At 53.8% G+C, this 14,894-nt stretch overlaps 1 protein-coding gene across 2 annotated transcripts in view; it reads right to left on the bottom strand.

The window, feature by feature from the left end:
- The window catches only part of EFNB1 (ephrin B1), a 46,784-nt gene that overhangs the window by 13,391 nt on the left and 18,499 nt on the right, over nt 1-14,894 (bottom strand). Inside the window, exons 1-2 of one of the 2 annotated variants that reach the window (XM_015860126.2) lie at nt 5,899-5,948; nt 3,969-4,246 (exon numbers count right to left, since the gene is read on the bottom strand). In XM_015860126.2, coding sequence (XP_015715612.1) covers nt 3,969-4,246; nt 5,899-5,933 — 313 coding nt within the window. In that variant the 5' untranslated portion in view covers nt 5,934-5,948. Of the gene's footprint in view, nt 1-3,968; nt 4,247-5,898; nt 5,949-14,894 lie in introns of those variants that run through there. The other variant, XM_015860125.2, reaches the window with a different exon arrangement.

Here is a 14,894-nt window from a genome sequence, read left to right on the forward strand (position 1 = left end):
CCCCCAAAAAAGTATATAAAAAATTTTAAAAAAAGAATAAAAAAAAGAGAATAAGAAAAGGAGGATTCTGGCATTTGGCAGTACACAGGTGACCCTCTTCTCCACATTAAAATTCAATCTAGAATAGAAATAGAAAAGTGCTGAGGAAGAAAGGCCCAGGGATGAGACCCACATCGCAGAGGCAGCAATGGCTGACAACAATAGCTCTTGCCAGGTTGGGTCTAATTGCATCTAAAAACAGAAATGCAAGACAAGGGGTTTAAGGGAACAGCCGGTGTAATGTATCTGGTCTTACTGAATTCTGCTGCCAAAAAATGTTAGATTGGATTACAAACATTATTACATCAAAAATGGATTGAAGTGCTTAAAGACCAACAATCAACAGCAAGCGCACTCGGTTTGTGAAGCACATCTCTTCTGCTGCCTCCCTTCTACTTCAGCACTTTCAGCTAATGACCCTGCAGAGGACGGGCATTCAGCAGCTGCCTTCCCACTGCTCCCCTGAAGGCGGGGGGGGGGAGGTCAGACACAAGTCTGCCCACCATGCTCAGAGGGGGATGAGAAGGAGTTGCACCCAAAAAAACAGAGATGCTTCTAGACTGGGGATGAGGACATGCACAGAAGCAGAACAGATCGCAGGAAACAGGAGCAGATAAGGCTGAAATGAGGCATGGCCAGGTCTGGGACCCTGCAACAGAATCTCAAGGACCCTCCAACACCTCTATGACAGCACAGCTCTGCAGTTCTCACCTCCTAATGCATTTGCTCCTGCAAGTCCACAAAGCATCTGCTGGCCTGTTTGTAAGCATTCAGAGCCATCCTTCCCTCCCAGTACAGCCATTTACAAGTGACAGCTTCCTCACCAGCATGTCCTAAACCCCCACACACAATACAGCCACCCTGCCGACCCTGGGAATGGCAGCAGCACCCACATCCATAGATGGGTCTGGAACCCAACCCAAGCCCTACCCTGGCTGCCCAGCAGCCTGCCCAGGCTGGGATTTGTGCTTGGGAAAGGAAGCCCCAATGGGCAGGAAGTGAGAATTTGCTTTCGCTGGATTCACCTCCCCATAGAGCAAAGCAGGAACCGTGCCACAAAGAACCTCTCCCCTTCCCCATCACCAGGTGCCAACCAGACCCCAAAAGCAGGAGACCAAATGCACAAGAACCCATGGGCTGCCCTGAGCCCACATGTGCCGAGGAGCAATAACGGAAGCAAAGCACCAAATACCCAAATTGTGCCCAATCCCCGCAGCCCTGCCGTGCCTTTGTGCACAGCCCCGCCGCACAGCCAGGAGCTCCTGCATCTTTTTCTTTATGAAAAGGCTTAGGGAGAGGAATCACCTTCCCCTGTCCAGCCACGGGAGAAAAGATGCTTTTAATGAAAGCCTCTGGCTGGCATTGAGGGGCTCTGCGCAAGGATTCAGAGAGGATGGGGAGAGGTTACGTCTGCTTTCAAAAGCCTTTTTCATCACTAAAGCAGCCTAAGCCGAGGGCTGAGTGTCCCTCGGTGATAAAAGTGGCCCTAAACGAGGCTTGGCATATCCAACGTGATGCGGGGGAACAGGGGGGGGGGGTTGCCCTGAATGGTGGGGATGGGACCGCAGCGCTCGCAGCGAGGCTGGGACAGCACTGTCCTGCAGGTGGCCACTGCCAGGCCGTGTGCTGCATCCCCCGGCTTAGAGCCAGCAGGAGAAAAGGAAGAAAAATCCTTTTGTGTGTCTGATCAGGCTGGAGGAATACAAAAAAAAAAAAAAAAAAAAAGAGAAAAAAAATAATAAAATTTAAAAAAAAAGAAAACACGTGGGTGGTCTGCTCGGGAGACTTTTGACTTTGTTTTTTTGGCTATTTTCTTTCTTGGCAGAAGGAGTTCCTGGGGCTGCTGGGCAGAGGCTACGGGCAGATCACAGGAGCATCCCCAGCCCACCCAGGGGCCAAAGAGCAGCACACAGCAGCCAGCCGGCCCCCGCGCCGCCAGGGCTCGCTTCAAAGCACGAAGCAGTCAAGAGAAATTAAAGTCAGAAACGGTCGGAGCCGCACGGGCAGGGGGCACCGGGGGGACACAACAGCACCAGCACCGCTCCTGGGGTGGAGGCCGGGATATGGTGGGGGGGGGGGCAGTGGGAGTGTGACAGCCTCCAGATTCCTCAGTGCTCGGATGGAAACCAGATTTCAGTGCAAACATGAGAGAAAACTGCTGCATGTGGGACAAGGTTCAATGTTCTGGTAGTGGAATAAAAATGCAGTTGCAGTCTTCTAACTCTGAAAGGAGAAAGGAAAACCAAGGCAGGAAATAATAATTGAAAAAGAAAAAAAGACTGCTTTCACACCAGCAGCCAGATAACACAAACACAAGCAGCTGAGGAGGTGGCATGGGAGGGGACAGGTGTGCTGGCAGCCCAGGTGCACAGGATTTGCAACAAGGAAACCCATGCACTCGTTCTCCCTTGGGCTTCTATGGGCTCTGAATTTGTTCTGGTGAATGCATTTGTCCTGGAAAGGTACTTCCAGCTGCAGAGGGTGGTGGGCTCACTAGTGCTACGAGAGCTGCCAGGGGTACAGCTCGAGGTGTAATGCAGGACCAAGTGTGCCCAAGCACTTCCTGGTGTTTGCCCCAAACACAAAAGGAAAACCTCTGACAGTGCTTTCTGTCCCATCTCACGGCGACCACGCTGCAGCCAACCCTGGGTACACACAGCGAGCCAGGCAGGACCAGCAGGCGTGCGTAAAGCAGGAGGAGCTCATTGCTGTACCAGGTCCTCACCCAGCTGCAGCACTACAGGTCTGGGAGCAGGTGAGCAGAAGGGCTGTTTTGGCAAGAAACTGCTGCAATCCCTTTTACACCATCCTATGCTCAAGCCAAGCATTATAGAGAGCTGAGCAAATGTATGCTAAGGATCCAAGGGTGGGCTGAAATCTGACCTGCAGGAGCCCATTTGGCTGTTTCCTCAGTCCCGGGCTTAGTGAAATTAAGCTGCAGTGAAAATAAAGCAATTTCCAACACCAGATAGGGCAGCAGGGAGCTCTTAGGCTGGCAGCATCTCTGCGGTACCTCCTGCCCCACAGCCCCAAGCTGGAGGATGCCTGTAGGGTCCTGGCCATCCACTCTGACAGTAGAGAGCTCAGGCTAAAAATACCTCTCTGACCGACTCCAGTGCCCCAGCCTGCAGTCTCAGCTGACCCCTGTGTGCCAGGCTGCTTGTCAGTGAGCCCGCAGCATGTGACAGTGAGCGCAGGGGGTAGCAGGGCCTCCATGCCCTTTCCCGGCTGCTGTGTTGTGGGCTCGCACGCGATGTGAGCAGCCAAGCAGAAATCCCAAGGCATGGGGCAGAGGGAGAGGGAGGAGGCAGACATCACACAGCACCATGATGCAGCCCCAGCAACGAGCTCACAGCCACCATGGACGATGGGGATGTGCTGGTTGGTACCCATAGGTGCATCCCATGCGCATCGTCTGGGTGCTCAGAGGAAACTCAGCCTCCTTACTTCTACAGTGCCATGTTACAGATGGAAACAACGACAACAGGCCAACGTGTAGGATTTTACAGCCACTTATATCATAACAAGCTCCAGGAGCAGCTCCCCAGGCTGCTTTCCATGGCAGGCATCAAGGACGGCTGAGAGACTCTGCACACCATCAGCATCCCAGTGCCCTACAGGACGGCCCTGCAGCACTCCAGCCTCACAGCCTGGCTCCACAAACAAGCTCCAGTCACAAAACCTCTCCAGACACAGAAACCATTCCAGCTGCAGGCAGGTCCCTCCCTGCTGGAGGGGCCATCCTGGCTCCTGGCGTTGCCAGATAAGGACCCAGGACCCCTTGGCCAGCACATTCCTCCCTTCTCCCATCCAGTGGGAAATACTTTCCATGCGTATCAGCACTGAGCAGCAGCCAAGTCCCAAAGCAGTGCCTGGTGACACTCTGCAGGCCCCCGAAGCCCACGGCGAGGAAGAGGAGGGCGACTCACATGTGATGAAGTAATCCTGCTGCCGCTTGAACTCCAGGCCCATGTAGTTGGGGCTGAACTCCTGAAACTTGATAGTGAAGCGGATCTCCTGCTCGGGCCGGTTGCATGTCACCAGCACATTGGGGTCCATAACGGTGCTGCAGGCATCTGCCTGGTCCTTTTTCACCAGGTACAGCTTGTAGTACTCGTAAGGCTTGGATGGCTCCGCCTTGGGGCATATAATGTCCAGTTTGTCCCCAATCTCTGGGTAGATGACCAGCCCTTTCCCACTCATGAATCTGGAAGAAAAGGAGAGGGAGAGACATCAGCAACACTCACACCCAGGTGTTCCACTCCACGCTCAACCTACAATTTATTTTGGACATAAATTCTGCTGCTCTCCCTCCACAATATGCTTTTTTTGTTGTTTGACACCAACATAAAGCTCTCCTGTTCAAAGCAGCAAAGCCAGAACCTTCCCACCACCACTGCTGTCCTGCAGAGCTGGGCTGGGTTCTGCCCATGTGGTGTGCCCCAAGGCAAGGCAGCCAGCTTCCTGCAGGGCCGGCTGTAATTAGGGAGCAGTGGGGAGGGATCCCTCCCCGCCCCGCTCACGGAGGAATTCCTGTCCTTACATGGCAGAGAGGGAAGCATCTCGCAGGGCAGCTCCTACCCACCCGGCCACTGCTGAGGCTCAGCGGCGTGCCCAGGAGCGTGGGAGGACCGGATGGAGAGGAGCAAGGAGGGAGGAAAGCTATTTGGGGCTGGAAGGCAGGGCATTGCAGAGGGAAGGAAGGCAATGTGCTGATAATTAACATTCAGATTTCGTTATTGCGGAGCAACACTCTGAAGTAGAGGATTAGGGCAACAAGGAGGGAAGCAGCAGAGTATCTACTTTGATGTAGGCAACGTAATGCATTCTGATGGAAGATAACATGGGAATGGATGTTCCTGCAAAGCTCTCTGCTGCAACTCCCCCATGTAATCTGTGCAAACCAGAGCTGCGCTCCACCAGCCTGCATTGCACACATCCACAGCTCCCCTCTTCTCTGCAGCCCCTGCCCCATACCATGGCAATGGGGCTGCCTCCTCCCAGCGTCAGCAGTGCGGGCTGAGGTTCCAGGCACCAAAGAAACAGCATCAAACATACAGGACCAACCTGCTCTGTGGCTCCTGTGCAAGTCTTAGCAAGAAGCCGCTGAAACCGGAGCCACAGCAGCCCAGGCTGCGGGCCTCTCGCTACACGAGATTTACACGCCAGGGAAGGCAGGCGGATCCCAAGCCCACACACACCCGATGCCCTCGGCAAGGGCTCCTGAGTCGGGTTTCGACTGCAGGATCGGGAGGGACAGAAGACGCAGGCATTGCCTGCACCTCGCCATCAGCCCATGGAGCAGCTCCACGAGGCCACACGTGGGGACAGAAGCTATGACTGCCCTCCATCCACGCTGCCTCAGCCATGGAGCTGGATTTGGGTGTGCTGGCTGCATCATCCCATCTGCCTCTCACATCCCTCTGAGGACAGCAGGGCACAGTAGCCTGAGCAATGAAAGCAGGTCATCAGGAATGGGGACAGTCTCAACCATCCCCACTCGACCACCTGTGTAGAAACAGTTCTGCCTCCTAGAAGCCACAACCTCTGGTACAAGGCTCTCCAGCATCCCCAGAACAGAGCAGGAAGCTTCACCCCTCCGCAGCCAGGCTGCTGCAAGAAGGTGGAAGGCAGCCGGCGCTCCAGGTGAGCCACCAAGTAGGTCAGCTGGACCCCAGCCAGAGCATTACACGCGATAAAGGCTTCCCCCACCCACTGCCTGTGCCCTGATGCAATCCCAGGAGATGTTCAGTCGGAGATGCAAAGAAGCCCCTGCCCCTCCCTCCCCTTGCTCACCAACCCCACCCTATGCGAGGCCACAGACATGCAACGCAAGTAAACACTTGCATGCTCACTCACAGGTTCCCACCCTGCAAGGCAGCTGGATCCCACATTCATTTCTCCGCAGTTGGGCTGAGTCAGACGTTTTCTGGCAAAGGGCTCCCGAGTGACTCAAATTCCCTCCTTCAGCCTCTGCCAGCTCCCTCCTGCCCAAAAGATGCCAAACAGGAAGCCGCAAACAAGTCAAGCAGATGTCTCGCGACTCCGGAGCCAGGGCAGAGGGCTCCCATCCACCTCCCAGCAGTGCCAGCACAGCCCATGTGCCATCCCCGCGGCTCCGGGTCAGGTCACGCCAATTTCTGAGCACAGCAGGATGGGAAAACGTGGGGAAGGAGGGAGACGATAAGGGAACATCCACACGTGGCTCCCTGTCGGCATTCCGTAATCTCACAAAACTCAGAAACGTTTTGTTGTATTTGTTGTAAGGACAAAATCATAACCAATTTTCTTAACACAAACGCTCCATCTCAACTTCAGAAGCGCACAGCTTCTGCCTGGGCATCAGCCCAGCAATATTTTCCAGGCTGCCTACGCCAGCACCAAGAACCGTTCACCGGCACCGCACGCAGCACTCCATCACTGCCATCCCCACGGCTTCAGGAGCTCTGCACCACAGACCTGCACATACACCGCACACCTCCACCTACTGCGCACAGGATTCCTGCCCACATGCACATCTTACCCTTTGTCCTTCTATTCCCCTCATGTTTTCTCCTCCATTTTCCCGCTGGTGTGCTCCCTCTCTTCTCTAAAAGCCAGGCTGTCTCCAAGGCTCTTCAGCCTTAGTGACGATAAGAAAGCTCTGAAAGTACCTTCAAAATAGCTCCCACATTTCTTTGAACCCTTAATGATAGATCAAGACTTTTCCCTCAAACTGGGAGGCTTTTTGCAAGCAGTGGCTTGTGGCAGCCATCTTCAGGAAGCCTGCAAACAGATCCCATTGGGAGAGCAGCCAGGCCTCCAGAAACTCTCCTTTAGAACAAAAAAGGTGAAGAGCACCATTCCTCTCAATAACAGCCAAGAGAAAAGCACCAAGCATTTGGAAAAATCACCCTTGGTCATCACCAGAGCAAGTTTTGCACAGGAGAAATTTTCCTCTACGAGGGTCTCTGAAGGCAAAAAAAAGGCTCAAACTCTTGGCACAAGGTGACTCATCCTTACAAGGACACATCTCCAAATTGATGTTAACTGGAAAGAATGAACAAATTACTTTTAAATTAAAAGGTGAACTCGTTGAGCCCTAAGAGCACATACTGTAATTTTGGGGAGGATCAGCTGTATTCCTCATCCATACAGAGGATGATTTTCCTGCTTTAAGGTGGGGAGCGGAATCAAATTCAATTCAACCTTAAGGATGAAACTGTGACTGACAACTGTATAATAAAGCACTCGGGGATGCAGCTCGAGACATGCAGTGTATTAGACAACTTAAATTAGGATACAGCAGACTGGCGAAGCACTGAGGAGGATGGCTGTTGCTCAAAGCAATAACCTACTTATGTCCCAGCCCCAGACAGCTACAGCCAGCACTGGGGATGAGTGGACCCCACGGCAGTGATGGGGTGGGAATGCAGCAGGCAGCACACAGCCTGCAGCACCTTCCCCAGCACCTCTGCCATCCAAAGCCTTGCTCTTCTGGGCGAATCACAGCACGATGGTTTCAAGGGCAGCAGAACCAAACAGCCTTATCACTCTCCACCCCCCTCTGCTCTCCTACCACCCCGCAAGAAAGCTCTCAGATCTCGCACTGGTGCCAGCACAAGCATGTGAGGTGCCCATGCTACACACACTGCATTTGATGGGGTCGAGCGCACAAGGAAGAAAGCAAAGCCGCTGCTGGGCTGGAGAAGAACAGGCTGCTGCACGCGCCGGGATGCTTCTTCCCCAAGGACCTCCCAAGTCTAAAGGTTGGAGCCCTTCAAGTCACTACGAAACCAGCGGCAAGCACTTAAAGCCGATGCAAATCGGGAAGCGTGCTCTGCTCAGCTCAGCTGGGCCTCCTTTTTATCTGGAAATCTCAAGTGCTTCATGAGATCGAGCCTCGCAGCCGCAAGGAGACAGCTGAAGGGCTTTGTCACCCCCGAGCACAGCGCTGCTGCGGTTGGCTCGAGCTCAGCTCCATCCGTCCCTGCAACCCAGCACCTCTCATAGAGCACACAGCCTCCCCACGTGCCCCCTCTTGGGACAAGGAGTACATTTCTGCTTTGATTCATGGAGTATTTGTAACCACCACCAGTTAGCACCTCACGGAGAACATCTCCGCATCCTTTCTTTCAGAATCAGACACAGTGGGAAACACTAACTACAGCTACTTGAGTCACCTGCATTCCCAGCAAGCTCACCACCTCAGAGTGATGCTGGTGGCACTGGCACTGTCTCCCACAGACCCAGTTGGACTCCCAGTACTGCATCCCGAAAGTGCAGCCCCACGCACCATCCGGCCCCGCAGCCCCACAAATTCCTGGCCCTGCAGGTTCCTTGGGAGATATCAGGTGGCAGCGTCCAATTTCCTCATTGTTTCGGGAGGTGTTTTCTGATGGGAAAGGTGAAAAGGGTATTTGTGAGCCTTGTAAACCAATTCCTCCGAGTTGGGTAAACAAGGGGAGCTCTGTTGGCAGCCAGCCCCTGCAAGCCAGAGATGCCTGAGCTGAGAAACCCAACCAGGGGGCAGCCCCCAACCCAGACAGGGGCTCAGGGGCCCTGGGGGAGATCCCAGCCCCAGTGTGGAATCAAAGGGACAACCTCTGAACCCCCTGTGGGAGCTGACAGAGCAACACGGGTGCGACAAGTGGGACCAATGCAGTGACACAGGCTCCATGCTCCCCAGCTTGCACAGTGTCTGGTGTCAGGCACGGCTGCACTGACATCGCAAAGGGGATTTAATTGGAGAGGAAAAGGACCAGAGCGATAAGGGATAATCCCTCAAAATATGCCGCTGGGCTACTTGGGGGGATTTCTGTGGCCTTTGTTGCACCAGGCTGCACCCAACTCAGTTTACAGGACTCTGTACCCCAGAATGCTCCTCAAGCAAAGGAAGATGCATCCCACAGCACCTGCTGCCTCCTCCCTCTGAAGCATCCCAGCTCTGCCCGCCTGTGTCAGCACAAAGGAAACTGGTAAACTGCATGAAAATATACATGTAATTTAAAGAAGGGGCTAACATGCTTTTGAACAACCTATCTCCCAGCCCAGGTACTTATTGTGTCATGAGAACTACAAAACCTCTGGGGCAGGCATCACATTTCCCTGTGTCTGAAGAACAAAACGTACCTCTTACTGTATTTCAGGCTTTGCAGAAAACAGAACAACACAGAACAACTACCCTCTCCCTGGATAAGATACTCCAAAGCATGAATTCTGACGTACATACAAGATGACATATGCTAAATGCTGTTTTCTTCAAAGAAATCCAAAAATAACCATCTTGCAAGGAGGACATGTACTCTTAGCAGCCAGGGCTGCAGGAGGGCCTGGCAGAGTGACATGTTGTGAGCAGAGAGCAGCAAACAGACATTTAGATATGGCATTTACTGCTGTGCAAGAGCTACAGGTTCTGCTAGGCCTTCAGAAGCCGAGGACCACATCAGGAGAGTTCACCCTCCCAAGAGAGCGTATCAGCTTGCCTTACAGGTTATTTGGGGGCTACACCTTCCCCACGGCTCCCATAGGTCCTCATGGCTCAGAAATGGGCTCCAAGACAGGAAACAGCTCTGCAGCTGAAGTGGTCCAGTAAAAGACCTGGAGACTCAGTGGAAAAACTCATGAAAAGCATTTGCAGAAGCCCTCCACTGCCTGCCTTGTTCCCACCTGTTTTTCAGGAGCCCACGACCACATCACAGATGAGAGGGCTCTCTGCCCGAGAAGAGCCCTCCTGCCCATGCAGGCAGCCTCCAGCAGCCCACATCCATCCCAAAGAGGTGCAGGAGCAGCAGCATTGTGCTGGAGCACCAAGAAATCCAGGTTCCTACCCAGCTACCAGGCCATGTGCTGAAGGAGGAGGGTCCAGTTCCATACAAACTCATTTTTTCAATCTACAGTGCTACCACAATCCAATTTCTTCGTTTTGACTCTTGTGAACTTCTTGGAATAAAGATATCCCACAGAAGGATGTTCATTACAACTCGAGCAAAGCAGTTCCCTGCTCTCTTCCACCTCCCATCTGTGTCTATCACCTTTCCATTTGTCGAGTTCTTCGTCACTGCAAGGAAGGGTAAATAGAAGCACGTGATTCCCCATCCTCATGCTTTCAGATCCCACTTCTTTCATGTGCTCTTCTATTCTTAGTCTCCGCTAAGTGCAGCCTTCGATCTCCTTTTTCCTGCTAATCTCTGTATAATTATTTCCACTGCCCTTCTGCAGACCTCTTCTATTTCTGCGGTATCCGCTCTGTGCTGGGGCGATGAGAGGAGAGCACGGTGACTCAGGTGAGCCTTAAAGCAGCCTCGTGGGGTAGTCACTCCTTTGGCCTTGGCTCCAAGCACAACCACCAAAAGTCAGTGTTTTTCATTGGTCCTTTACACCATCCAACCTTGGTCCCAACTCCATGCTCTCCATCCATCCACCCTTCAGCCATGGAGCCCCAGGAGCAGCCTCCTGCCCTCAGCCCTCACACCAAGTTCCTGGGCAACATTCCCCACAGCCCAAGTCTTAGCAAAGAGGCCAGAAGCCACCTCTGCCCACCGGCTCATGTCCTCCACCAACGCCAACCACAGGTGGTTCCCACCACAGCACGAGGCTAATCACCCCAGCCCATTCCCTGCAGGCATTTAACCAGCTCCATAGCAATGCACCCTGGTCTGTAATTCTCTGGGATCATTCCTAATACCCCTAATGATAAACACAACGCTGGCTTTCTGCCCACCGCACCCCCCAACACAGCAGCTGAATTAAAGACGGATCTGCCTCGTTAGCGGTGCTTGGAGTGACCCCTCCCAGTTCCCCCATTCCCTTCACCCCACTTGCAGCCCCTCGGCCTCATTCAACAGGGAGGAGGCAGACATGGAGCATTTTAGTTCTGCTACCAGCACCCACAATCCCACAAGAAAGGGGCTGTGCAAACAGAATCCCATTCTTATCTCCAGCACAAAGTGGGGTGCCTGCACAACCTGGGAAGCCTGCAGCTCTGCCTTCTCCTCTTGCAAACCACCCCACAGAGCCCCCCGCTCCCCATTCAACCAGTCCCCCTCCCGGACACACTTTAAGGCCCCTTTTTTTTTCCTTTCCACATTTCAGGTTTAATGAGGCCCATTCAACCCTCCCAAAGACAAAAGGCCCTTCTCGTTTCTAAATGGATTTACACGACGCATCAGTGAGGCAGAAATGGGTTGCCATGGCAACGTGGCCCAGCCATCCCCCCCTACCCCCCCCCCACACACGGCTGCCATTTTGTCCCCATGCCGCACCCCAACCCCCCACTGCTTCCACAGGGGGAGCATGGAAGAATGGGGGGAAATGAAATAAGCCATAACGATGACGCAAGCTGAATGCACTGGGGAATGGAGATGTGCAGCCCCTGGGGACCCCACACCCCCACATACATCTCTAGGGTCCCAGCTCTAGGGGCCCCCCAGAACAGGAGCTCCTTAGACCAGGACACCCAGACCGTGGGGTCTGTGGTCTGTAGGATCCCCAGAACAGGATCCCATTGCTCCAGAGCCCCCCCAGGCACCTGTCAGGGCCACAGCAGCTACACCATACAGCCATAGAGACCTCCAGGACCTCTCTAGGAAGCAGCCTCTTCTGAGATGAACTTAAATCTACTTAAGTAAATGTTTCTCCCAGCATACGCAATCCCTTGCAAGTTTTTCACTGATGAGTGATTGGGGTTTATTATCAAACTGGAGTTAAAATGTAAGCAGAAGGCAAGTAAACACCAGCTGTGGGGGCGAAAAACAAATCGGTAACACCTCACGGTCCCAGCAGGAGGCTGAAATGGTGAAGCTGGGGAAGCTCTGTGCTCAGCTTCCACGTGTGTGTCTGCAGGGCGATGGTGGCTGCAGTGGTGCCAGGACACTACCCCACACCTCCCACAGGGCTCGAACACAGCAAGGCTCCTGCTTCACACCTCGTGCCCCAGCTCCCTCCTACGCCCAGCAGCGCAGATCCCATCACGCAGCGCCAACCCCTATCAGCTGCCCTCAGCTGTGATCTGGAAACACCACATCCCAAGGAACACGCAGCCCGGCAGCACCAGCCCATCCCTAAGCAAGGCTTTGCTCAGCCAGTGCCATTGGGAAACATGACTTCAAGTGTCAAGCACAAGCTGGCCAAACAAGCTGCCGGTCCAGCTTGAGCACAGCCGGCACTGCTCACACCTCAGCAAGTGGATGAGAGAGCAGCCTCACAACAAACACTGATGGGAGCAGCCAACAAGGGACAGCAGTCCCTCGGCCATCAGAGCAGGTTCCTCTTTCATTGTCACACACCAAACCACGTGGCAAAGGAAGTCCAGCTCAGGACCAACAAACACAGCACACTGGGGAAAAAGGGCCATTCCCACAGCCCCCAGGCAGGCTTCTCTGCCCATGCTCAGCTCCCTGCTTCCAGTCTCACAGTCTGCAAGCACTCCAGGTTCCAGATCACACCACACCTGCCACCAGCAGTACCGACTGAGGACTCCAGCAGTTTCTGATTGCCATAGGACAGCTCCATTCCCTGTGCTTGTTCTCAGCTGTCTGTCTCACTGGAGCTATGGGACCTCTGGGGTAACTTTGGGCTTTAATCACCCAGACACAGTCATTCCTTTAATGCAAGACTGGTGTTCATTTGGTGAACCTGATGGATTTCCAGCAGAGAAGCAGAGCAGATCGGACACAGCCGGAGAGGCGCTGACCGCGTGCACATGGCACCGAGGAGTTGCAAAGTTGCCGTCATGCATTACAGCCACTTCCCAGCTCCGTCCTGCACAAAGGCATTTGTCTGAATCAGCTTATTTATAGCTGCACGCCTCTATGCCGTGCTGCCCGCATGCGCTGCTGCCAACAATGTCCCCAGCCAGGGGACAGCCAGCAAGCTGCACATGGCCCCTGTGCTGCAGGAGAGCCAGAGGTGGGTGTGCTGAGTCCCTGCATGGGCACAGGGGGGGGTGCCAAGCTGGGTGACAGAATAAGAGCACCCAAGAGAAGGCAAGTGCTTCCGTAATGAGATGAGCTCCATTACACAAGCAGAAGAGGCTGGTCAAAGCTAATGCAGCACACCGAACGCACATCTCCTGCCAGGTGAAAGCTCTTCTGCATGACAAGAGCACAACAGTAGAATGCTCCACTGCCTATCCGCCCCAGATGCACCCACCCTGACCGAGGAGGAGGAGGAAAGCACGAGACCCTTACAGGAGCCAGGCACTGATGTGAGCACCCCATGTATGCAGGCGCAGCACCCAAACCGTACAAATACTATTTATCCCAACCCTGCAAGGAAAATTAAAAACAAGCCAGTAATTGAGGCCATTTGGAGGAGATTTAATTGGGGCCAGACCACTGGCGCAGGCTGCTGCTGCCACCTGCAGCGCTCTCTGCATGCAGTGACAGCGGCTTGGTGGGGGGGACCAGGGGCCCCAGTCCCTGCTCTCTGGGGATAGATGCTGTTGGGACAGGACATGGGATGCATCCTGGGTGCCATGTCTGCACTGTGCCCAAAGGCATGCTGCACACTCCTTACTGTCCCAGTCACGATACGCTGCTCCATCAGCAACAGAATCAAGCAGCTGGCCAAAATAATAGTTAATAATAAAAAATGAGAAAGTCTATTTCTACCCCCGAGCGCTATCAGCCCTCACCTCCCCTTGCAGAAATAAAGACAAGCCGTGCTATCTAATTAATGCTGTCAGGCTGCGGCGTGGGGCGGTGGTGGCAGCCACAAAGGTGGCGTGGGGAGCGCTGTGCCCGCAGCCCCGCGCCGTGCATCAATGGGGCCCCACGCTGCGCATGAGGTAAGATGCGATTCAAAGCAGGGTTTGTAAGAGGTTTTGTTTTTTAAAATGGGGGAGGGGAAGGGAACGGGGACTTGACAAGAGCTGACAGACAACTGAACAAAACCATAAGGGCCATGAATGGCAACACGGCTCTTTAATTGGCGTAGGAATGGAGAGAAAAGTGAGACAATGAGGCGCAGCCCTGGTTGCGGGGCCCCAGCCTGACGAGGTGCAGGGGAGTGAGTGTTCCCCTTCTGCTGCTGCTTGCAGCCCCCCAGTACAGGTTGTATTATTAATTATTAATATTATTAAGCTTGCTGGTCTTCGCCGATGGATACCTCTGCCCTGCAATTTGTTTAGACAACAGAAGGAGATACGACACGTCTTTGAACCAAGGAGATAAGGAAGTTCTGCCGAGGTTTTGCACCAAAGAAATAGAAGGCCCTGCTTGGAATCAGCCATGTAACACACCTCTTGGAAAACTAACACAAATGATATATATCAAACTGAAGATCATCTCTGTAAGTTATGCATGAGAGCAGGGTTACCCCCATGCATCCGCTCTCTAACACTCCAACTTGAGTCATACAGAGTTTCCTTATTGAACATCCTATGGTATCACCCTGGCCCATCATGCCCAGAGCTGCACACCCCAGGTCCCACAAAGCACCAAACCTAAAGGTGCCAAGGGAAGAGGAAAGCACAGAGGGGTAGGCACAGGGAGCTGAGTGGGACCACCAGGCCAGACAGTGCCTTCCACCCCCCAAAGAGCCCAAGCTCCTCTTGCAGGAGCCCGGCCAGGAACAACGTCCCGCAGCCAAGCCCTGCTCACCACCAGGAATTTCGAAAGCTAGAATTGCTCCGAAGCGGCACGGACCCAAAACCCAAAGCCTGGACGCTACAGACACAAAATGATCCGACGGAAGAGGATCGGGTTCCCCGCTCAGCTCCGTTTGTTTTTCTATTTTGCTTTGGTTTGGGGGAGGCCCAGGAACGCCTGTGCCCGTGCTCTGGCTGCAGCCCCGCTCCTTCTCCATTCATTTGGAGGCTGGGGGGAGAGGGAGAGACGGGTTAAAAGGGAACAAGGTCCAAGCAGCAGGGTTCC

Source organism: Coturnix japonica, chromosome 4 (genome assembly GCF_001577835.2).
Source record: "Coturnix japonica isolate 7356 chromosome 4, Coturnix japonica 2.1, whole genome shotgun sequence".
NCBI classification, from domain to species: Eukaryota; Metazoa; Chordata; class Aves; order Galliformes; family Phasianidae; genus Coturnix; species Coturnix japonica.